Source organism: Poecilia reticulata, chromosome 16 (genome assembly GCF_904066995.2).
Source record: "Poecilia reticulata chromosome 16, P_reticulata-male-v2, whole genome shotgun sequence".
In the NCBI taxonomy this organism is placed as follows: Eukaryota; Metazoa; Chordata; class Actinopteri; order Cyprinodontiformes; family Poeciliidae; genus Poecilia; species Poecilia reticulata.
This window is the reverse complement of record NC_088845.1, coordinates 16,825,351-16,848,967: the sequence shown is the minus strand read 5'-3', so window position 1 is coordinate 16,848,967 and position 23,617 is coordinate 16,825,351. Positions and strand designations below refer to the sequence as shown.

The 23,617-nt window shown below is 41.4% G+C and overlaps 2 protein-coding genes across 6 annotated transcripts in view; both read left to right on the top strand.

Annotated features, from left to right (window-relative positions):
* Positions 1-14,825, top strand: part of LOC145547722 (ribonuclease P protein subunit p38-like) — a 50,293-nt gene extending 35,468 nt beyond the window's left edge. The window contains exons 1-3 of one of the 3 annotated variants that reach the window (XM_081597610.1): positions 11,809-12,428; positions 12,862-12,958; positions 13,728-14,825. In XM_081597610.1, the coding sequence (XP_081453736.1) occupies positions 13,735-14,586 (852 nt within the window). In that variant the 5' untranslated portion in view covers positions 11,809-12,428; positions 12,862-12,958; positions 13,728-13,734 and the 3' untranslated portion in view covers positions 14,587-14,825. Of the gene's footprint in view, positions 1-11,808; positions 12,429-12,465; positions 13,030-13,727 lie in introns of those variants that run through there. The other 2 variants (XM_081597611.1, XM_081597612.1) reach the window with 2 other exon arrangements.
* Positions 1,528-23,516, top strand: LOC145547721 (SUN domain-containing protein 3-like). 3 transcript variants are annotated; one of them, XM_081597608.1, is made up of 9 exons: positions 1,528-2,015; positions 8,739-8,829; positions 8,931-9,085; positions 9,189-9,334; positions 9,429-9,567; positions 9,656-9,768; positions 9,908-10,081; positions 10,326-10,415; positions 10,829-11,423. In XM_081597608.1, the coding sequence occupies exons 3-9, from the start codon at positions 8,935-8,937 to the stop codon at positions 10,940-10,942; spliced, it is 927 nt and encodes a 308-aa protein (XP_081453734.1). In that variant the 5' UTR covers positions 1,528-2,015; positions 8,739-8,829; positions 8,931-8,934; the 3' UTR covers positions 10,943-11,423. The 3 variants fall into 3 exon arrangements, with proteins under 3 accessions (XP_081453734.1, XP_081453732.1, XP_081453733.1); XM_081597606.1 differs by lacking the exon at positions 1,528-2,015 and adding an exon at positions 7,444-7,532 and having other exon boundaries at positions 10,829-11,425; XM_081597607.1 differs by lacking the exons at positions 1,528-2,015; positions 10,326-10,415; positions 10,829-11,423 and adding exons at positions 7,445-7,532; positions 22,710-23,516.
* The last annotated feature ends 101 nt before the right edge of the window (positions 23,517-23,617 follow it).

Sequence of the window (23,617 nt, the reverse complement as noted above, 5' to 3'; positions counted from 1 at the left end):
GATATTAAGAAGTTACTAAAAAAACAAAAGCCAAACGTATCTGTCATAAGATTTTAATTTGGTATTTAAAAACAACTTACTAAAATCTAAAACCGCTGAGTTTTTGTTGTCGTTGTTAGCTTTTTGTATATTTACAATCTGCCTTCTATTTCTATTCTATTCTATTCGTTAATTTTTAGACTGAAAAGACCGAAAGTGTACGTTTATAAATCTGCTGATGGTAGTTGTATGAGTTAATGTTAGTGAGTTTGTGCCACAGCATGTGTTTGTACAGATTTAGACACGTTTTTAACCCTATTTGGTACAAACAATATGCGGGAAGCTCGCTAAAGTAGCCTCTTAAAAGTCAGTCACGTTCAAATGCAGCTGTCCTTCATACCTTTAATAACAATGTGCTGAAATTGTGTTTCATATATCTTAAAAAACATACTTTTCAGTATACTAGTTGATACAAGTATATTGATTTATTGGTAGGATTCTATCATACAGTTAATTACATTTCAGGGTTTCCCACAGTGTATTATAAGCCTGGGAGGCCATCATACTTTATTTGTGGCCCCACTAGGCTAAGCATTGTTTATTTATTTAAGTCTTTGTAAAACATTTGCATTTTTTATGACTTTATAGCTATTGTTCAAGTATTAATCTTCCAATCTTTCAATAGCACATAATTATCAAAATGTAATTTCAAATTTCCCGTCAACTATAAACATTTTTTATCTCCAAAACATGACCGGCTACAGGATGACCGACTGTCGTAAAACTCAACCACCGGGCTTATCATGTTTCCCTGCAAGTACAATGCATGCTAATATTTATCACATAACAGAAAAAACAGTTATCTTCCGTTTATTCATAGTCATGGTTGTATTTTCTATCTTTGTTTTAGGTTCAATGTCAAGAAGAGGTATGTGTAGCATCTCTTAAACAATGAGCTATACAGCAAGATCTAAGAAAATATGCGTTTGTCCTTAATATTATTTTTGCATATGCTCTGCTTTTTATCGTTTCATGATAAGAGAGAACACATACCTCGGAGGAAGTGATGGTCTTCCTCCAGAAAGCCTATAAAGAAGGGATGACGAGGGTGGGATCTCCACTGGTTGGAGCGGCATCACAGGCCACTGGCTTGCCACTGTTTGTCATTGATGTATGTTTACCAATGTTATTTCTAGCAGTTCCATTTCAGAACTCAGATGGCGAGATGCAATTTTATATAAAAATCAAGTCAAGCTTCCTGTTTTGTAACACGACTTTTATGTCTTTTAGAACTGGATTGGAAACTATAGAAGAAAAAAAACTATCTTCTTCTCAACTTAAAAACAAGAAGTTATACACCAAGAACCTATCTGGTTACAACCTGTTCTGCAGGGATCTGTTAAAGAACAAGGGTGAAACAAGATTTACTGTAGCTGTTATGTTGACAAGCATTGTTGTGTGTATAGCTAGGCTGATCATTGCAATTCTCACTTACAGCACAGACTTTGCTTTCTCCACTTGACTCGGATTATCTCCCACAGAATTTTTATTGTGCCAATCAGTAGGAGTCTTAACAACAGAAGGAGAAGTTGTTAAGACTCCCAATTTTCTGTGCCGTTTTAGAATTGCAGTCCGCCTGTAGTTGTAGCAGTGGCAGCAAAATAAGTAAAGCGATTCAGTCTTTGTTGGCCTTCCAAATATGTAATTAACATGGACAACCGCCTCGATGAGCTCACGTCCTCTGTCTTTGCAGTAACAGAATTTTTTTTTTTTTTTGCAGCGAATGCAATTTCAAGTCGAATTTTTGGCATTGAGCTGGCATGCCGTTCAATGACTTACGTCACAGACAAACATTAGTGATTGGGTAAAATGTAATACCTCTACAGATTCCATGTTTCCAGGAAGCAATAGTGCCTCAATCATTTCTGCTTCAGCACAGAGTCGCGGTTTAAGCAGAGAGGTAATGAAATACAACAGACACTGACAGGCCTCTGTGTCTGCCTTTCTCTGAAGAACGACTGAGCGGGAGGATACAGGTGAGGAAAAACTGTTCTTATCTATCGATTCAGTAGTTTTATCATACATACATTAGGCTGTTGTTGTGCTATTAGCTAGCTGCGAGCTAACGACTTTGCTAGCAAAGCAAGATAACTAAAAAGCTTCTTCCCTGTACCGTTAATGATAGCGGTCATTCTTTAGTATCGCTTATGCAATAGGGGCACATTGCCTGTCCAAAACCGATCATCTCCATAATGGACATATGTCCAAACTTCTAATTTTTTTTGCAGCATAATGTACATTACATTTATTCTAGCATTAGGTAAATGTATCTTGAAGGAGAGTAGCGCTTAAATAAAAGTTCAACAAGGATATTCATTTAGAATTAAAAATAACTCACCCTGAATTACCATGACAGATATAATGTATGTAATCAAAGTGTGTCATTAATGAAGGGAAAAAACTCAATCCAGACTTTAAGTAAGTTTAGGATCTGGTTCGCAGAGTATGAAGTTATTTATTTATTTTCCCAATTATTCAATAAAAAACTAACCTCAGTTAAGTTATTAACTGAGGTTAGTTAGTTGTAATGATTTCTTTTTTTAAAACAAGTTTAGTTTAAAAAACTTTTTTTTTAATAACAAATTTTTGTCTCATGAACTTAAAAAGCTATTTGCCAAACATAAACTTTTATTTGCACACATCAGAAATCTTTTATTGCGATTTTGGGCCCTACCCACGACTCATGTGAGAATCACAAGCAAAACTTTGAGTCACAAACAAAAACTTAAAATAGCATGCAGATCAGACAATATCTCCCTCTAACACAACGCTAGCAACATAAAGCTATTCGCTATCAGAGTGCAAATAAGCAGCAGCTTCATGGCAGAATACCAATTAAACGCACCTTACACAAAAATTAAATGCAGTCAGAGAAAGAGCGGGTTTTACCTCAACAGACATGTTGGTTGGTGCAGGACGGATAGCAGCTGAAGATTTTTATTCACTTTGTGAGCAGCTGTTGTAATAGCAAACACAGCTGACCGATGTGATACTTATGAGCCAGAGAAGCAGCAGCGACCTGCTGAGGAAGAGGAGGAGGGTGAAGGGGCTGCAGAGCTCAGAGCTGATTGGCTGGAGGACAATGCAACACACAGCAAACACATGCACAAGGAAACATGACGACAAAAGCGGTTGGATCAAATATAATAATTGAAGTTAAACAGCATTTAATGCAATTTAACGGAAACTTTAACTGTGTAAAAACAGGAAATATAACCACCTTTGGCCTACTTTTACTTTTGAATTTGGATATTGTTAAATACAATTAATCAGAAATACAATTATCATCAGACCTCACCTTTAACCAGCCACGATTAGATAATGCTTATCTAATCAGAATTGCATAACCTTCCCACAATAATAATTGTTTACCATAATCAATAGCATTTAAATGCGCATGTGCCAGGGGGACAGGGTGCCTCAGAAAGGTTGAATAGTATGAGCAAATTGGGATTATTTGTAATTAAAGACCTTTTAAAACCGATCTTATTTTAAATTTGGTAACCGAAACACAAAATAAGCTAAAAATAGTTAATGTTTTAACTATTTAAAACGTTTAACTATTTTCTGAACAGAAAGAAAAATGCATATCTTAATTCTGCACTCGTATTTGTAACTGAAATATAACTAAAAAATAATACCTTACTAGTTAAACTTCGTACACTCAAAACGTTTTTGTAACTGAAATATAACGGAAAGAAAGAATATATTACATATATATGTAATATATAATCTTTAAGCTACACTCAAAGATTATGTGCACTGCTCCATATTTTACCAGCCAAAGAAAAAAACAACACAAGTTCAAGTGTCTTTAAAACACAAATACTTTTCTAAAGGACAAAAGAATAAGTGCGCTCAGAATCTTCACTTTCCCTTAACTGCCTGAATTCTTGTTGGCATGGTAACAGGAGAGAAATGTGTCAAAGATAGTTTGTTGCTTAAAATTGCTCACTCAGTAATGTTTCTGCAAATATAAAGACCGTTTGTAATACATATGCCACACTCTGATCTAATTTCAAACTCATCATTGTTTGCTTCAGCTAGATCAGACATGGGCAAACTACGGACCCCGGGCCACATACGGCCCGTTAGTTTTTTAATCCGGCCCGCCGAACTTTTCCAAATTATCATAAAAATTCATGATGCTTAAAAACCGCATTAATTTCCCTTTCCCCTGCAATACCCCAGTTTCCCCGATAGATGGCACACTAGTCTAGACACATTTATCTTTGTTGGCGTAACTTTCCAGCTGCCATCCCTCCCCCTTCGATAAAAATGAGCAGACCAAAGAAAAGAAAAGTGGACAGAGTGCCGAGTGTTTAAAAAAGAGTGGACAGTAAAATATTTTTTTGCTCAAGTCCGATCAACGGCGGTATGTCTGATATGCCAAGAAACTGTTACCGTTTTCAAGGAGTACAATATCAGCCGTCACTTTGCCACAAAGCATGCTAACTACGCTAGCAAGCAATCAACACAAGAACGCGCGGCTACTGCTCAGAGGTTGGTAGCTAATTTAAAGACTCAGCAGAATGTTTTTCACCGACAAACTGCGATTCAAGAGTCAAGTACCAAGGCAAGTTTTTTGCTAGCAAGCCTTGAAAAAAAGATTCGACTACCTTCTGCCACCAGCGGATCTTTGGCCAATCTTTGCTCTGGATAAAACTTTGCTCAAAGATGAAAATTTTCTAAAGGACAAAAGAATACATGCACTCAGAATCTTTACTTTCCCTTAACTGCCTGAATTCTTGTTGGCATGGTAACAGGAGAGAAATGTGTAAAAGATAGTTTGTTGCTTAGATTGCTCACTCGGTGATGTTTCTGCAAATATAAAGACCGTTTGTAATACATATGCCACACTCTGATCTAATTTCAAACTCATCATTGTTTGCTTCAGATAGATTATTTGTCCTGCTGTTGTTTCAAAGATATTAAAACTATTAAGAAATGTTTCCAGAGGTCACAAAAGGCCAACCAGCCCCTCCCACCTACTGCAAATCAGACAAAATTGATTCGGCTTCATTTTTGCTGGTTTGTGTAACATAGCAGTTCTCAACGTGGGCGGTCCCGCCCCCCAGGGGGCATTCAGAGGACGGCAGGGGGCGCTGGAGGACATTTTTACAAAAGGGGGGCGCTGGGATGCCTCTGGGGGGTCGAAGGTAAACTTTACACCTTAAATGCACAACAATACCAGTTTAGACTTTGAGCAACTTGGTAAAACTGTCTTGTGTAACATTAAACCATGCTTGGCTGCAACTGTATCGATGGCAGCTCTTCTTCTATTCAGTGTTTGTTAGCTTCTGTTAGCTTCTTAGCGCAGCTCCGTTCTTCTTCTACTGGTAGCTAAAGTCATGATACCCTCGCTGTGTATCCCTCTGAAAAATGAACCCATTTAAATAAAGAAATAAAGAAATCCTTCCATGGGTGATGCCACGATAGAGAGCGTTCATTTTATAGAGTTAACACCGGAGCTGTAAGTGGTCCGGTATGAAACGGGGGTGATAGAACAACACAGGACTTTTAAATTTCAATAATCAGAATGCAGAAATTGTTTCCGTTGTTTTTAAAGGTTTATGTCTATCTGCCTTTTCCCCATCGATACGCTTCCCGACCGCCCTGCACCTTAGGGGGTTAAAAAAAAAGACGCGCACATTGCGCAAAACTCTGAAACAGGAGAAGCGGGACATAAAACGGAGCGACGAACTAGATGTGAATTATAGCATAAAAACAGAGAATCTGACGCTGAACCGTGAAAAAACGCTGAACAGGCGGCGCAGCAGGTGATGAGATTACTGATGGTCAATAAACGATAAAATAAATCTAGCAACAGGAAAGAAACTAAAGTGGAAATAGCAATAAACCAAGAGAGGATAATACTAATCAAAGGAAACTAAATGGAAATGAATGAAGAACAAAATGCAAGAATAAACTAAGAAACTAAATACAGAGGAATAAACAAGTATGGCAAGACCTTTTGACCAATAATTAATACAGAGGACTGTATGGCAAGAATAAACAGACACTATTTCCAGATAAAAGGTACAATAATACTGAGAATAAATATATCTTACAGACCATAACAGTAAAGAACTGATCACTTTTATGTTTATAATTAGATTTGTTATATTTATTTCTTCAATAGTATTTTTCATGTCAGTGTTAATGTCATGAGGCTGATGACTCCATGACACTTTCAATTTGACTCATTAGGATTTGATTAAGAACCAGATTTGTTCTTTGTAATTTCTGTCCAGTAAAACTATTAATCTATAAATCAATAGTCATGTCTATATAAAGATATAATCCATGTTTCTGTCTCATATTTGTATGGCATTAAAAGGATCTGAAACTTTAGTTTTTCCACTGAAAACTCTGGTTTGCACAATAATGCCATGTGGGTGAAATTTTATGGATGATACTCTGACGTCCCATTCTCCTGAAGGCAGCACAGAGCTGCACCACCAGAAACCCACAGAAACACTGAAGAGAAGAAGAGCTATGATTAATGTAGTTACAGTTCTATCCATGTTTTAATGTTGCAGAGCTCAGTCGTTTGCAAATAGTTCAGTTTAAACTGGCATGTTGAACATCTTTTATCTGGTCATTTGTGTAATATTTAACAACTAGAAAATGGCAAACTCTGATTGGCTGCTGTTAGACCTACAAATTTTAACTTGAATGTTCGTTGCATTTTTCATAGACGCCTGTGAAAATAATTTCTATTCCCATGACTTTTTTGTTCTCTTGGAAATTATTTTTGATGATAAATACAGAAACAAGCATAAAAATTAAAACATCTACAATAGTGATAGTAATATTAATGATAAAATAATGGTCAGTGCAAAGTAGCCTACAAATTCTTTGGTGGGGGGCGGTGAGGGACCTGAATAAAGGCTAGGGGGGCGCTGGGCCAAAAAAGGTTGAGAAACAATGGTGTAACACATTTTTTTGTTTGTGCTGCTCTGGCTTTGAAAATATTAAAGAAAATTTAAAGGTCAAAAGGTCAACAAGCCCCCCTCCTCCTCACTTTTACAAAGTCAAAATAACCAAATGTAGTTAAGTTGATTGACACCAAATCTTTCTGATTTGCAGAAGATGGGTGGGGTTGGTTGACCTTTTGTGACTTTTGGAAACATTTCTTAATATCTTTAAAATGATAGCAGCACAAATGAACATTTTAGCTGCAAAAACCAGCCCAAAAGTAGCACAAACGTTTGACACCATTTTTCTCTGATTTGAAGAAAGATACATTCATTTGACAATATAAGAGATGAATTCATTTTTGCTGTAAGATTATCTAAAATTAGTTTTTAAACAGTCTCAAGAAGTCCAGCAGTTAATTATATGCGGAACTGTCCTGCTTAATATTGTGATATCACATAGGCGACTGTCATCAAAGGTTTTTGGAACGTTTGTCAATAAGAGAGCACTTCTACTCAGAATTCCCACATTTGTGTCAGTTCAGCTGAAAGAGATGGAGGGACAAAGTGAAAGTAAGTATTTTTGTTTTTTAACTTAGAAAGACAAAGAAAACATATGTAATTTTTGTGTTTATCTTTTGAAGAAATTGTGACGGAATGTTAGAGATAATTTATGCATTACAGGCTGTGAATAATCTGTTTTTTAGCTCCACATCAAATTATTTTAGTTACTTTTGAGTCTCCATTACTCATGTGAATTCACATACTGTGAATGTGAATTCACAATTTTTCCCCCCTCAATTGGCACAATCTGCAGTGCTCTAAAATATTTTTCTGCCTATGTAAGCCATGTAACCATATATAACACACAAATGCACCTCAGCAAATGATGAGGTGAATCAACAAAAATGCAAAAACTAATTTTCTGTTTAAGGCTGTGAAAAATTGGTTTTTGAGCTTAAACATCAAATCATTTTTGCTACTTTTGAAGCAAATATCAAAAGTGTCCTTTGTGCTTCTCGCACTTTTCTTGTATATTTGACAACTTCATTGAGTAAACATGAAAATGGCATCAGAAAAAAAAATTATTTTTTTTTCTGATGCCATCAGAAAAATGATGGCATCATTAAATTTAACAAATTTAACAATTTGTTAAATTAAAATTTTTTTAAATTTTTTTAACAATTTGCTAAATTGCAATGCTTAAGGACTTCAACATTTGAATCCTGATTTTATTTTCACTCAGGGCAAAAACAAAATATTCTGCAAACCCTACTAAATAATTAACCTTAGACAAGTGAACATGCTTTGCAAAATACTTCTTAACATTTTTTTTTCTTTGCAATTAGTGAACAGACCGAATAAAACACATTACATAGCTTCAAAATCACAAACTTCTGAAAGTCTGGGGGAAACTAATCTGTTCCACAGTTTAACCCGCCGCCATGCCTTCAAGACAATACACAAGGCAAAGTGACCAGCCAGGTGTTACGTCGATACGCGTTACCCCATCAGATACGTTCCTAGCGCTCATAAGCGCGCGCTTATACAGAGCTTTCATAGAGCGCGTTCCGTGAAAGGTCAAACGTCTTTCAGCGAAGTCATAAAAATTATTAAATGTATATATATATATAACTATATATATAGTTATATATATATATGCGTTTAATACTAGTATATGCGTGTGGGTGTGTGTGTGTGTGTGTGTGTGTATGTATTTAAAATGCTTTGTGACAGTCAGCGATCCCGCATGACTTTGTTTTTTCTCTTTTTGTGCAGCTACGTTGAAACGAAGCCTTCGTTTAGCAGTTAATGGATACTACGACTCGAATGGAGAACCAACAATCTCATACCGAGAAACGAGAGTCAGGTATATTATATAAGCATTTTTTTTAGCTATTATGTTTAACAGTCATCAATGCTGATCAATGTACACATTTAAACATTTGTATTTTTTCCATCTTGGGCCAGGAGTATGCGAAGAAAACGCTTAATAAGAAGGGGACTAATGGATGGAGACAGTTTGGACAGCTACCAGGATAATGATATGATTTTCAATATAAAAGAGGAGATTGTCACTCTGATGCAACGTCGTGGGATCATCTTTTTCATCTTGCTCCTTTTTGGTAAATACTCTCCTTCCACAAACAAGCAATTTGAAAGTGTTGTAGAAAGTCTGTATTTTTTATGCTATGTCACTGACTGTCATCTTCTGCTCATGTTCATCAGGATGTAGCTGCCTATTTTCTGCTCGGCACTTGCGATCTTCAGAGTCATTTGTTACTCTAACTACAGAGGACACTACAGCTACAGTGGACACTGCAGCTAAAGTGGACACAACAGCTACAGTGGACACTGCAGCTACCGTGGACATGGTAGGTTTTCTCTTCCTAATATTAACTCTGATTTAAATATCCTGAACAAACTTAAGAACAAGCTGTTAATTTCAATGTTGTGACAAACTTTCAGTCTCTAGATAAGGATCCAGAAAAGATCCCAGAGCCTTTCCACGAAGATGTGCAGGAGATGAAGAAGGAGATGAAAAAGAAATTCGACTACCTTCTGCCACCAGCGGATCTTTGGCCAAACTTTGCTCTGGAGTCTCAAGGTGAGCTATTAGAAATAAGATCATGAACCAGATTGCAGATTTTCAATACTAAGGTTTCTTGACTCAATATTTCTGTTTTTTTGTGCAGGTGCAAAACTTGTGCTCCATTTGACTTCAGCAACATTTCACAACAACAGAACATGTACATTGTTTGGGGTATATTTTCAAAAGCAACCCAAAGGCCCAAGCATAGCCATTCAGGTCTGAACAACACTCAGAACATTAAATGAATATTATGCAAAGTGGAATTTCTGTTTGATAAAAATATTAGGCTTTATGATTTTCTTTTCTAATTAGTCTTGGTACCCCACCTAAACTTTGTTTTGTACTCTGTCTTCAGGGAAGAAATAATCTGATTCCTGGACAATGTTGGGCCTTTGCAGGCTTCCCAGGACGCTTATCCATCAAACTGTCCCACAAAATCACCGTTACTCACGTGTCCGTGGGTCATATTCCTAAGAGCATATCCCCGACTTTCACAATCTCCAGTGCTCCGAAGGAATTTTCTGTCTATGTAAGTCAAGCAACATCACATGTATCTTATATATGTGTCCACCTATAGTGTGGAAGAAGGGGCTTTAAAATGGGTTTGCAATGATTTAGTATGACATCACTTGATCACATCCAAACTTTCTGTGTGCACAAATGAATTTTCTGCTTATCTCAGGGTGTGATATGTTTTAAGATACACCAACTAAATTTCACATATATAGAAAGAACAAGATAATGAACTGGATTTCTATCTAATTTTGTCTCAGGGAAAGAAGCATTCAGACGATCAAGAGAGTTTTTTGGGAACTTTTCAATATGACGAAGATGGTGACAGCTTACAGACCTTCAAACTTTCTGTAAATATGTCAAATTAATATTTTATTAACCAAATAATACAGTTTTACAGAAGCCCAGAGTGACTGACCCTGTTATAAATATTGGTAATTGTTCCTAACATACAACCATAAGGTTCTTCACACCAACTTTTATTATGTCTTATAACAAAATCTATCAATTTGTTATCACAAAATAGTTAGTTTTGTTGTATCACGATAAGAAACGAATTAAAATAAACCTCCAGTCTTACTAGATATTAGATTATTTCAATGGTATCTTGAAAAAGTCTATGCAAAATATATTTACAGCAAGGACAGTTGAACTAGGCTTCCATGCACTTTAAGCAGATCTCCTTTGTTTCCACTGTCTTGTCTATTTGTAGCTATGGATTATCAATCTAACCCTCCTAATTTGCATCTTTCTTGGTTCACAGGAAGAAAACATGGACTCTTTCAGCCACATCAGTCTAAAGGTGAAAAACAACTGGGGTCATCTGGACTACACATGCCTCTACAATTTTAGAGTGCATGGGGTAGTCGAGAGATGAAGAGGAGGGGGACGACATGGGCGGAGCTTAAGCCGCGTGGGGCAACAACACTGGGGGCGGAGTTGGAGCCGCGGGGGGCGACGACGCCGGGGGCGGAGCTGGAGCCGCGGATGGCAGAGCTGGAGCTGCAGGTGGCAACAACGCAGTAGGCGGAGCTGGAGCCGCGGGGGGCGACGACACTGGGGGCGGAGCTGGAGCTGCGGAGGGCAGAGCTGGAGCTGCGGGGGGCAACAATGCGGGGGGCGGAGAGCTGGAGCCGCGGGGGGCGACGACATTGGGGGCGGAGCTGGAGCTGCGGGGGGTGGAGCTGGAGTAGCGGGGGGCGACGACGCCGGTGACGGAGCTGGAGCCGCGGGGGGCAACAACGCCGGGGGCGGAGCTGGAGCTGGTAGGGGGGGACAGAGCTGGAGCCGCGGGGGGCAACAACGCGGGGGGCGGAAAGCTGGAGTCACGAGGGGCGACGACACTGGGGGCGGAGCTGGGGCCGCGGGGGGTGACGACGCTGGGGGCCGAGCTGGAGCCGCGGGGGGCAAAGACGTTGGGGGCGGAGCTGGAGCTGGGAGGGGGGGGGAAGAGCTGCAGCCGCGGGGGTCAGAGCTGGAGCTGCGGGGGGCAACAACGCAGGGGGCGGAGAGCTGGAGCTGCGGGGGGCAACAACGCGGGGGGCGGAGAGCTGGAGTCGCGGGGGGGCGACGACACTGGGGGCGGAGCTGGAGCCGCTGGGGGCAACAACGCCGGGGGCGGAGCTGGAGCCGCTGGGGGCAACAACGCCGGGGGCGGAGCTGGAGCTGGGATGGGGCGGCAAAGCTGGAGCCGCGGGGAGCCACGATGCCGAGGGAGGAGATGGAGCTGGGGGGGCGACAATGCTGGGGGCGGAGCTGGAGCCGCGGCGGGGTGACGATGCCGGGGGCGGAGCTGGAGCCGCGGGGGGCGACGATGCCGGGGGCGGAACGATAACATTTACACTAATCACAGTTTCCTACTTTTTCTTTTTTCTAATATTTGTAATGCAATCTTATGTTGTAACTATGTTTTTCTTATTTCAGAGATTCAGTTCCAGCTTTTTTTTATGTGTTTCTTTGTGTTTGTTTGTTTTTTTATTTTTGCCATCTTGAAGCCAGCCAGCCTCGGCAGATGGCTGCTCATCCTGAGCCTGGTTCTGCTGGAGGTTTCTTCCTTTTAAAGGGAGTTTTCCTCTCCACTGTTGCCTTGTGCTTGCTCAGGATGGGGGATCCCTTGGTTTAAACATCCATCGCGATCTGCTGGTGACCCCTCCGCAGAATCGCCACCTTAACGTGGTGGAGGGGTTTGAGTATCCCAATGACCCAAATGGAGATTTTGTCTTGGGGTTCAGCCAGTAGCGAGGCTTCCCAGGGCAGGTTGCCATTGGGGAGGGATCAGACTAAGAGCGATTCAAGATTTTCAGTAAAGGACTACCAAAGGTATCAGGTGGTTAGGAAATGGACAGGATCGGATATTTCTTCCTGTAAGTTCTTTGAGATTTTTCTTGCACTTCCTTACTTAGATATTTTGTCTGTATGGAGGCCGTGTGTGTGTTTGATCTTGGCAGTTTAGATAAACTGCATGGTAAGTCTGACTAACTTGCAGTACAATCTTGATAAAACCTATCAAGATTGCAGGTTATCTATCAAGATCCTGATAGGTTTGCAAATGCAAATAAAACCTGCACTGCACTGAAGGTTTTATCTGCAGTTCGCAAGTTAGTGCACTGCTCTGCTATGCACCTCTTCTCCCACCAAACAGGAATCATGAAAACAGCAAAAATAATTGCTGCCCCAGTTTATTTGATTTGGTGTGTAAAACCAGTCTTGTCTGCTCGTCTTATCCGTAATTGTCATGTTGCCTCCTTAACGCTAGTGGGCGCTGTTTCTGAATGCAAACTTTTCAATTCACACAAGATGGCAGCGCCCTGTGAGCTCCGTGCAGGACTGAAGACACGAATCCAACATCAAAAAAATAAAGATAAACTAAGCGTGACGGCATTGTTAAATGCAGGTATGTTTAAAACAGTAAAATACTTTTTTAAATGTCTTTTATATCGTCATCGTGTGAAAGGACAGCGAAAGGTAACGTCAGTTTATTTAAATCAGAAATGTGTCGATATAAACCTATTTTAAAACCGTCTCAGAATTACAGCTTCTGGAGCCTGCAGTAACAAACCCCAACATAGACAATAGGGCATTTTTATAACGACAAATTGTATATTTTGTTCCTACACAGGACCAGTAACGAAGTGACGTTTAATACAGAACTGTTGAGCAACAATTTCATATAAAATAACTGATGGTTTTCTCAATAATTGCTGTTAGCCTGCAGTTACAAAAACCAAGAAAGGAATATGAAGATTTTTTTTTATAACGATAAACTAGATTTTATTTTGTTCTGTTCAGGCATGTGGCATTTAAGTTGAAGTTTCAGAGAAGTATTATCTATCTATCTATCTATCTATCTATCTATCTATCTATCGAGTTTTAATGACTTCTGGTGCAAAAGAAGCTTCATTTTGAAACAGGACAGGCTTATTCATCAAATTTATGTTACTGTCATGGTAATGGAGAAGATTATGCAGGTTGAGGAAAGGATGGATTAATTCGGAGCAAATAAGTCAGGCTTGATCTATTCTACTCTCACTGATGTAGAAAATTAAGACTTAGGAATCCAGAGACAGCCTCAAAGACATTACATAAAGATCATGGTGAGGAATGTTGCTGAAAATACAGAAACATTTCTGTGTTAAGTTGATTTTTCTTGTTTTGTGATCTAGATGAGCCATGACATCTGCAGGAAAACCATCTAAGAAAGATCTCAAAAAGCATATCCAAAGTAAGGCCTCCTTCACATCACCCTTCAGTTCAAAATGGAGGCCACTTTTACAGAAGGACCAGGACTTCATCCTGAGAACTTTAAAGGACAAAATAATCGCCACAGGCCTGGAGAAGAAAGAGGTGAAAATGTCTTGCCAGTGGAGGAAAAAGAAGGAGAATAAACCAGATGCTGCTGCAGATCCTGTTCCCCAGATGGGTGAGGAGGTGCAAGGGTCCAACCCGACCAGAAACGGCTGGACAGATATGGCGGCCAGACGGCAGCTGGCCATCGGCATCAACGAGGTCACCAAGGCACTAGAGAGGAACCAGCTCCAGCTGCTGCTTGTTTGTAAGTCCATCAGACCGCAGCTCATGACGAACCACCTGATCGCTCTGAGCGCAACGAGAGGCGTGCCGGCCTGCCAGGTGCCCCGCATGAGCGAGACTGTGGCGGCGCACCTGGGGCTCAAAAGCGTCCTCGCTCTGGGGTTCAGACGGTGTTCTTCTGAAGACAAGGAGATGTTCAGGGACACAGTGGATGCCATTAAACCCAGAGTGCCTTCGCTGGAAGTTGATTGGCTGACAGTTGAAGCAGCTGCAGTGCCAGCTGAACTCACGGCCGACCTGGAGGAGGGAGAGGAGCAGACGGAGGAGGCGAAGGAGGAGGAAGGAGGGAGAAGAGCACAAAAACGGAAGCTGGAGATTGAATCTGAAATCACAGACTCTGCCTTGTCCTGCACTCTGCGGCCTCTGAAAGTAAAGAGAATTGTTCCAAACCCTGCTAAGAAAAGAAGAACAAAACTGAAGAAACAGAAATGAAAGACCTTCACCTGTTGCTTCTGTTGTTTTATTTTGTTTGCGTAATGTTGGAACTTTGACAGCCATCAAAACAGCTTTAACTGCATCAGTTTTGATGAATTGATCTGATCTTTTTACCGTTTTGTGATAAAACATTATAGTTTGCAGCTGTGTAGTTATGACATTTCTTCTTTTATGAACCTTGTTTATAATGTTTAAAAGTTGTTCTGCAAAATCTAATAAAAGACAGTACTGTTCAAGTTAAGAACGGATGTGTTTTATTTCTAAAGTTTTCTTGCATGAGTTGAAATGTGTGTAATAGAGTTCAAAAAAGTATGTTTATGAATATATATGTAAATGAATTTATTACATATTGCCAATAATGAAGCGCTTAGTTATGCAATAGTCATTATTTAACCTTAAATGTGCTGATAGTACTATATATCCACATGTTTTTAATCTGCTATGCAAAAGTTTCTATATAAATCAAACTCACTTTATACTGAATTTGTCACCAAGAGAAGATTTTCATGTTTGTTCTGTATTATGTAGTTTTTAAAGTTATAATAATAATTGGCTCTAACACATAATGAACACGTTCCAACTTAAATGCGACTCGCTGGCATCAGAATGTGCCAGTCAGCCAATACATACTAACACCAGGTTATTAATTTTGGATTTGTGCCTCTTGTGAGGTCATCAGTCCAAATACACACAGAACAGACTTAACATGTTGATTTTTCTTTACGTTTTTGAAAACATCTCGTTAATTTCTTCAGTGGAAATCAAAATGTCATTACTGGAGGAAAGAGGAAAAAAAGAAACACCTCAATAAATAAATCTGAAAGTAAGGGGGTACGGCAGGGTATTGCGTACCCATGACGACTTACCTACCCCGGACGACTTCATTCGTGAGCTGCGGCTTCAAAGGACCCAGCAGGTCACTTGTGATGCTCGCTTGTTTTGTGTGTTGACTTGTAAAGGGAAAGTCTCAGGATGGCTCTGTGCGCTCGGTCATGCCCTGCTGCGATGCCAGCTTCGATTTTAAAGGAGCAATGACACTGCTCTTTAATCGGAACTGAAAACACACAGAGACACACCCGTAGGTGTTGATTTTTTTTCCCCAAGCTGTTCACACTTTATTGTGCTTGCTTCCACATTTTCAGGAACAAATAATCCTTGAGGCTTAGTTTTGGTAATTCTTCTCATTAAGACATGCAAAAAAGTCGACCAGTATTTTTATTTGTTGACTTTGGAAAATCTTCAAAGACTTATTTGAAATAAAATGGAACAACATAAGACAAATAACATTTCTTCTCACTCCAACATGAATCAGATGAAATTATGACAACAATAATTTATATATGCTTAATGCCAGAGTTATGAGTGATTTAGTTTTTTCTCAACTTTGAATTTTTTTCATATTTGGTAGAATTGGGTCAAATGTTTGAATGGTGATGTTAATACTGCTACATTTACACTCACTAATTCAATTTGTGTTGAATTTACTCTTTAAATGCAGCGGCACTTTGCAAACTAACCTGTCTGATTGTTGTTTTTAAAAGAAATTTCTTCCCATTAAGCCCATTTTGGGGACAGGATCCACACACCATGGATAATACTCAGTTTCAGCCGGTTCATTTTAATCTGTCTTCTTCCCAAAAGCTGTGACTGACATTCCCATGGTGTTAATAGCTGGATATAATTGTTTGAACAGATGAAATTGGCACCTTCAGGCATCTATAAATTGTACCCAGGGATGATCCAGACTTAAGGAGATCCACAGTTCCTCCTGAAATCTTTGCCTTTTCTAAGATTTTACATAAATACTGCCTTTAGGTGTTCTCTCTTAGTAAATACACATCTTTGTCTCCATTTAAGTCAAATTCTGTGAAATTAACTAGAAGCTTACAAAGCCATCATCATCTGGGCTTCACAAATATTTTAAAGGCAAACAAAATAATTTTGGCATATTTAAAGTTCTGAATTTAAGAACAAAAATAAATAATTTTGCCAAACCTAACTGACCTAAAAGGAAAGGTTGAGTGATATTTGATGCAAGACAGAGAATGAAATGAGGGTTTCTGTCTTTTTTTTTCTTTTCCATATGTAAATATTTGATTTCACCTATAAGTCTCTTATGAGCTGCTTTAACGATTAGTTGTTGGACTGGATGCAGGCTTACCACTAAAGGCTGATGAACTAAATGCTGCAGTTTATGGTGAATATATGAAGCATTACGCAAAAGTCCTAAACATTTATTTAAACCTCTACTTCAAGGACATCATATTTCTAACACTTAAATGGTTTTGATGAATTCAATCCAGTGGTTTTCTGAAAGTCTTTCAGCCGTTAGCAACGGTTTAGCTTTCCATTCACTGATAAAACTATTATAAAGAAACATAAGAAGATGGATAGGAAAGTGAAAGAACAGGGATGTGGTGAAAGGAGGGAGAAACTCAGAGAAACAACGTGATGAAAACAACTAAAACTTCTCCCTGGTAAGACTAAAATAAAGAACATAGACATCTATCAGTGTCATCATAGAGATTTTCTTTTGTCATTAAAACGTAACTAGGAGTCCAAACCTTCAGATTTTATGCTGACACACAAAGAGAAGAAAAACTCAGGAGGAGTAGAAACTGTGGGAGAACTTACAGAACAGGACAAAGGAGAAACTGCCCTGCGACAGACTGGCGACCTGTCCAGGGTGAACCCCGCCTCTCGCCCGGTACGCTAGCTGGAGATGGGCACCAGCACCCCTCCCGACCCCACTGAGGGGCAAGGGTGTAAGAAAATGGATGGATGGACAAAGGAGAAACGTCAAGGGAAGCAGTGACGAGTTAAAGTGCTTTACTACTGAGGAGGCTGATTGCTGGAAAGCTTTACAGGTGAGTTCATTTGTTGTGAATGAATGTCAGCCGTGAAGGGAGCAGAACTGAGTGAGTGAGGGAAACGGAATATTATACACAAGAGGGAAAACACTGGAATCTATGGAACTTGGATTAAAAAGATAGAAACCAGAAAACAACCCGGCAGAGGAGCAGATACCGGCTGAAACATGACAAGCAGACAGAAACATGAATTACATGGAAAGAGTCATCAAGCTAGAGACTAACACCATGCATGACAAAGCCAAAAGCAATGACCATACAAAATTACAGCATGGAGGCTCATGATTAATAATATGGGTTTCAATTCTGCCAAAATAACGTTTTTGGTGCTCTAGTTTACCAGCTTCTACAGGTTCAGGTTTTCAATTACCCTGTGAATTATTCCATGGATGCATGGTTAAAAGTTTGTGGTTGCAATAAGTTGCATTTAAAATGTAATAGTTGTTTAAAGTGCATTTATATTTACAAAAACCTTGGTAGAAATGGATGAAATCAGTGTCTGCACCAAAATGCAGCAGTATCCTGCCATGACTCCATCCATCTGTGGTACCAAACAGTCTGCCTCAAATTTTTTAAAATGATTTTAAACAGTTAAGATTTTCTGGAAGAAGAAAAAAGATCTACCAAAATGTAAATTTGATGGTAGTTTTCATTCATTTTGTTTTTCCTTTGCCTATTCAATGTTGAAGTTGTTTTAATGGTGAAAAAGTATGATTTGTCTGAGTGCATAAAACCAGACAGCACAGACTTCATCTGTTCATTTCATAAACACAGAGGAAGTTTGTGAAACCCCAAACCGTCCCTTCAGACGTCCTTATATCACAGGAAAGGTTGAGCAGTTTTATCAGTTGGTCCTACAAGCGGCAGGATGTTGGTAATTTGAGAAGGAGACAAGAACGGGGATCAATATGCAGACGTACTCCGTCCAAAGCTTAAATGAGTCTGTCAGGAAGGGTGGAGGTAGATGGTGAGGAGAGGACGCTGAGACCCAGGTAAGATGAAGATGATGGTGATTTAATGAAGATAAGAGTCCAGAAAACTGTCCCAAACAAAAAACAACCCAACAGGGTGGGTGGAGGGGCGATGGCAGGAGGGCTAGAGTGCAGAAAACAAAACTTAAACCAAACAGGAACTGAAACACGGAAAAACCGTCCGGGGGCCGACCACGGCACAGGAGGTGGAGCCCTTGTGGGAGGTCCGGTGGGCGGCGACGTCGGAGGTGGAGCCCTTGTGGGCGGCGACGTCGGAGGCGGAGTTGGGGCCGCGGTGGGCAGCGACGTCGGAGGCGGAGCTGGGGCCGCGGTGGGCGGTTCCAGAACTTCATTGGACCGGCTGCAGGCTCTATGGGCGGAGGCTCGGACAGAGCAGACTCTGGGGGCGGAGACTCGGAAGGAGCAGACTCTGGGGGCGGGGCCGCAACGGCGGCAGGCTAGGGAGGCGGTGACGCCGCAACAGGCGCAGGTTCTGGCAGCGGTGACGCCGCACCAGCGGCAGGTTCGGGCGGCGGACAGGACAGCCGGCTGAAGGCTCTGACTGCGGCTGGAAGTACGTCAACCTCAGATAAGATTCCTTCAGTTTTAGCACAAAGTCTTACCTGATTGTCGGAGGCCGATGCATTTGTCGCTGGGGCCATGCCACCAGCCGTGCCGCTTGCCGACCGGGCGCCAGCCTGGCTACCTGGAATCCCATAGCCAGGGGAACTGTGGCGACTGGAGACGGGCAGGGGGTGGCGGCTGGAACGGAAACTGGGACTGGCGGGGAAGACGGGCAGGCAGTGACGGCTGGAGAAGATGGAGTGACGGAGCGGAGAGGCGGAACGGGAACAGGTGAGGAGATTCCTTTCTTGATGAGGAATTCCTCGTGGAGCTCTTGGACTAGGTCCAGCATGAACGGATCATTGTGAAACATGTTGAGCAGGTAACCAAAATCCTCCTCGTATTCAATATTGTAAATGTCCGGAGATGTGAGGAATGGGAAGAACGGTGGAGTTGTGGAGTTGGTTTCCGGGTCCATGATGGTTGTAGCGTTCCTCACCGTAGTTTGGTCGGGTCCTTCTGTGAGGAAGGGTGGAGGTAGATGGTGAGGAGAGTACGCTGAGACCCAGGTAAGATGAAGATTATGGTGATTTAATGAAGATATTGCTCATAAAACAGTCCAGGACATGCATCACGGTAGTGATGGGCTATCTGAATCCTGGCTTCGAGGCTTGTACCGAGTAAAAAGGGTGCGTGTCCGATGAAGCCCTGCTTCGAGGCTTGTGTCCATAGACGCCTCATGGAGCGGGCCCGGTTCTGTGTGCTTCAATGAGCAAAGGTTTTGACCAACCACTTGATCTAAGGAGGAGTCTGTTTTTTGTTGTTTTTTTTTTTACATTCTTTTTGGTGGTTTAATGTTTGTGACTCTGCAAAATGTAAGACAAACGGGCAGCATCTGCTTTTTCCCCCCTTTTTAAAAAAATGATTATTCTATTTTTAAAAGCTCATTTTGTATTTATGATTTTCTCACATTCCACAAAGATTGGCCAGAACGGGACAAAGCATTGGTCAGTAAAAGCTCTGAGTCCGACTCACAAAGAGATGCATTAATTTAACTCTGAAAACCGGTTTCCCCATCAACGGCGTGCCTCGTGTTGCCCGCAGCGGCTCAGATGAACCGTCCGTCGGTTCTGCTCCCATCTTGACTCCAGCATTGATGGTTTACAGCCACAAACTTCAGTAGCTGAGACAACCGCCTTGTTTTTTTTGTTTTTTTCCTCTTTAGGAGATCTGCAAGATCAGGCGATGAGTGTATCTCTGAATTAACATTCAGTCAAACTGAAGAACAATGTTTTTAATCTAGAACCATTGTAAACTGAAAAAGCTGAAGAACCTGTACCAGCATCATTCAGGCATAAACCCAGTGCGGATACCAGTCTGTTACAACACATCAGCTATACCAGCATGGATATTTGATTGAATAAACTTAATTTTAAAAAGGAATCATGGCTGAGACGGAGCTTCTATTTTCTGTCGTTACTGAGATTTATTTAGGCGTTTCTTTTTTTCTCTTTCCTCCACTAATGAAGTTTTGATTTCCACTGACGAAATTAACGAGATGTTTTCAAAAACGTAAAGAAAAATCAACATGTTAAGTCTGTTCTGTGTGTATTTGGACTCAAATAACACATCCTAGATCTGAATGAATGAAATATTCTCATTGAATACTTTGTTCTGTACAAAGTTGAATGTGCCGACAACAAAATCACACAAAAATCATCAATGGATATCAAATTTATTAACCAATGGAGGCCTGGATTTGGAGCCACACACAAAATTAAAGTGAAAAAACACACTGCAGGTTGATCCAACTTTAATGTAATGTTCTTAAAACAAGTCAAAATGAGGCTCAGTATTGTGTGTGGCCTCCACGTGCCTGTATGACCTCCCTACAACGCCTGGGCATGCTCCTGATGAGGTGGCGGATGGTCTCCTGAGGGATCTCCTCCCAGACCTGGACTAAAGCATCCGCCAACTCCTGGACAGTCTGTGGTGCAACGTGACGTTGGTGGATGGAGCGAGACATGATGTCCCAGATGTGCTCAATCGGATTCAGGTCTGGGGAACAGGCGGGCCAGTCCATAGCTTCAATGCCTTCATCTTGCAGGAACTGCTGACACACTCCAGCCACATGAGGTCCAGCATTGTCCTGCATTAGGAGGAACCCAGGGCCAACCGCACCAGCATATGGTCTCACAAGGGGTCTGAGGATCTCATCTCGGTACCTAATGGCAGTCAGGCTACCTCTGGTGAGCACATGGAGGGCTGTGCGGCCCTCCAAAGTAATGCCACCCCACACCATTACTGACCCACTGCCAAACCGGTCATGCTGAAGGATGTTGCAGGCAGCAGACCGCTTTACACGGCGTCTCCAGACTCTGTCACGTCTGTCACATGTGCTCAGTGTGAACCTGCTTTCATCTGTGAAGAGCACAAGGCGCCAGTGGCGAATTTGCCAATCCTGGTGTTCTCTGGCAAATGCCAAGAGTCCTGCACGGTGTTGGGCTGTGAGCACAACCCCCATCTGTGGACGTCGGGCCCTCATACCATCCTCATGGAGTCGGTTTCTAACCGTTTGTGCAGACACATGCACATTTGTGGCCTGCTGGAGGTCAGTTTGCAGGGCTCTGGCAGTGCTCCTCCTGTTCCTTCTTGCACAAAGGCAGAGGTAGCGGTCCTGCTGCTGGGTTGTTGCCCTCCTACGGCCTCCTCCACGTCTCCTGGTGTACTGGCCTGTATCCTGGTAGCGCCTCCAGCCTCTGGACACTACGCTGACAGACACAGCAAACCTTCTTGCCACAGCTCGCATTGATGTGCCATCCTGGATGAGCTGCACTACCTGAGCCACTTGTGTGGGTTGTAGAGTCCGTCTCTTGCTACCACGAGTGTGAAAGCACCACCAACATTCAAAACTGACCAAAACATCAGCCAGACAGCATAGGTACTGAGAAGTGGTCCCCACCTGCAGAACCACTCCTTTATTGAGTGTGTCTTGCTAATTGCCAATAATTTCCATCTGTTGTCTATTCCATTTGCACAACAGCTGGTGAAATTGATGGCCAATCAGTGTTGCTTCCTAAGTGGACAGTTTGATTTCACAGAAGTTTGATCTACTTGGAGTTATATTGTGTTGTTTGAGTGTTCCCTTTATTTTTTTGAGCAGTGTATATAATATATATATATATATATATATATATATATATATTTTTTTTTTTTTTACAGTAGCGCCAAGAATTTAAAACTACTTTCACCCCTGAGTACCACCGCTAGTTCTAGACAGAGTTTACTTGTTTTCAGTGTATGAAATGCAGCATTTTAACGTATACTATTCCTATTATGTGTTTTCATACGTCGGTAAGCTGTCGCCAAAAACCATCTGTGTGGACATACCCGCGGTCAGCTGAGTGGTGGGACATCACGGTTCCAGCTTTCACGGACTCCTAGTGGGTGCATAATTTCAGCATGTCCAGAGAGACTTTCACCTTTCTGTGCAACAAAATGCGCCCAGCTTTAGAGCGAGAAGCAACAGCTTTTTGTACGAGTGTCTCCTTATGGAAAAGAGTAGGCATTGCATTGTGGAAGCTAGCTACCGGTTCAGAATACAGGAGCATTGCACATCTATTTAGAGTCAGCATAACCACGGTGTGCAGGTGTGTTCAGGACTTCTGTTCTGCAGCAGTAAGCTTGTTGGTGCCAGAACAAATTTGTTTTCCAGATGAAAGAAAATTCAGGGAAATGGCAGAGCTCTTTGAAAACAAGTGGGGGTTTCCAAACTGTGTGGGTGCTATTGATGGCTCTCACATACCAATCATAGCACCTCAAGAATACCACACGGACTATTACAATCAAAAAAAAGGGTTGGCACTCCATAATCCTCCAAGGTGCTGTCGACGGTAAAGGTCTCTTTTGGAATGTCTTCGCAGGACAACCAGGGAGTTTACCAATGCCAGAGTCCTGCGTTTGTCTACTCTGTGGGAGTTTGTTGGCCAGGGGCGTCTTCTTCCTACCCAAAAGCTGAGGATAGGTGCTGCTGAAGTTGGCTTCTACATCCTTGGGGATGCTGCTTATCCTCTTCAGGACTGGCTAATGAAACCATTCAGTGATACAGGAAGGCTTGGAGCAGAAAAACAAACATTTAACAACAAGCTGAGCCGTGCCCGCATGGTGGTGGAGAATGCCTTTGGAAGGTTGAAGGGAAGGTGGCGCTGCCTCCTTAAAAGGAATGACTGTGATGTCAACTTGGTGAAATCCATGGTGCTCACCTGCTGTGCTCTTCACAACCTGTGTGAGGGCCATGGGGAGATGTACGAGACAACATTGAATGAAGACACTACAGCAGCACTGCAGCCCGAGCTGATGACACAAGCTCTGGATGCGCAGGGAACACATGTGCGCAATGCAGTGATGGGACTTTTACTTTAACTGTATACAATGTGACTGATGTTTGCACAATGTTCATGGTTGGACTTGGATTCTTGTGATGTTGTGGTCACACCAAAGTTCAATAAAGTTATTGCTGTAAGTCTGTCTGGTGTCACTTTATATAACATTTTACATGTCCTCATAAATGCAATTAATGGCATTTATTTACATATTTAACTAACGTGATGCATCTTTAATGAT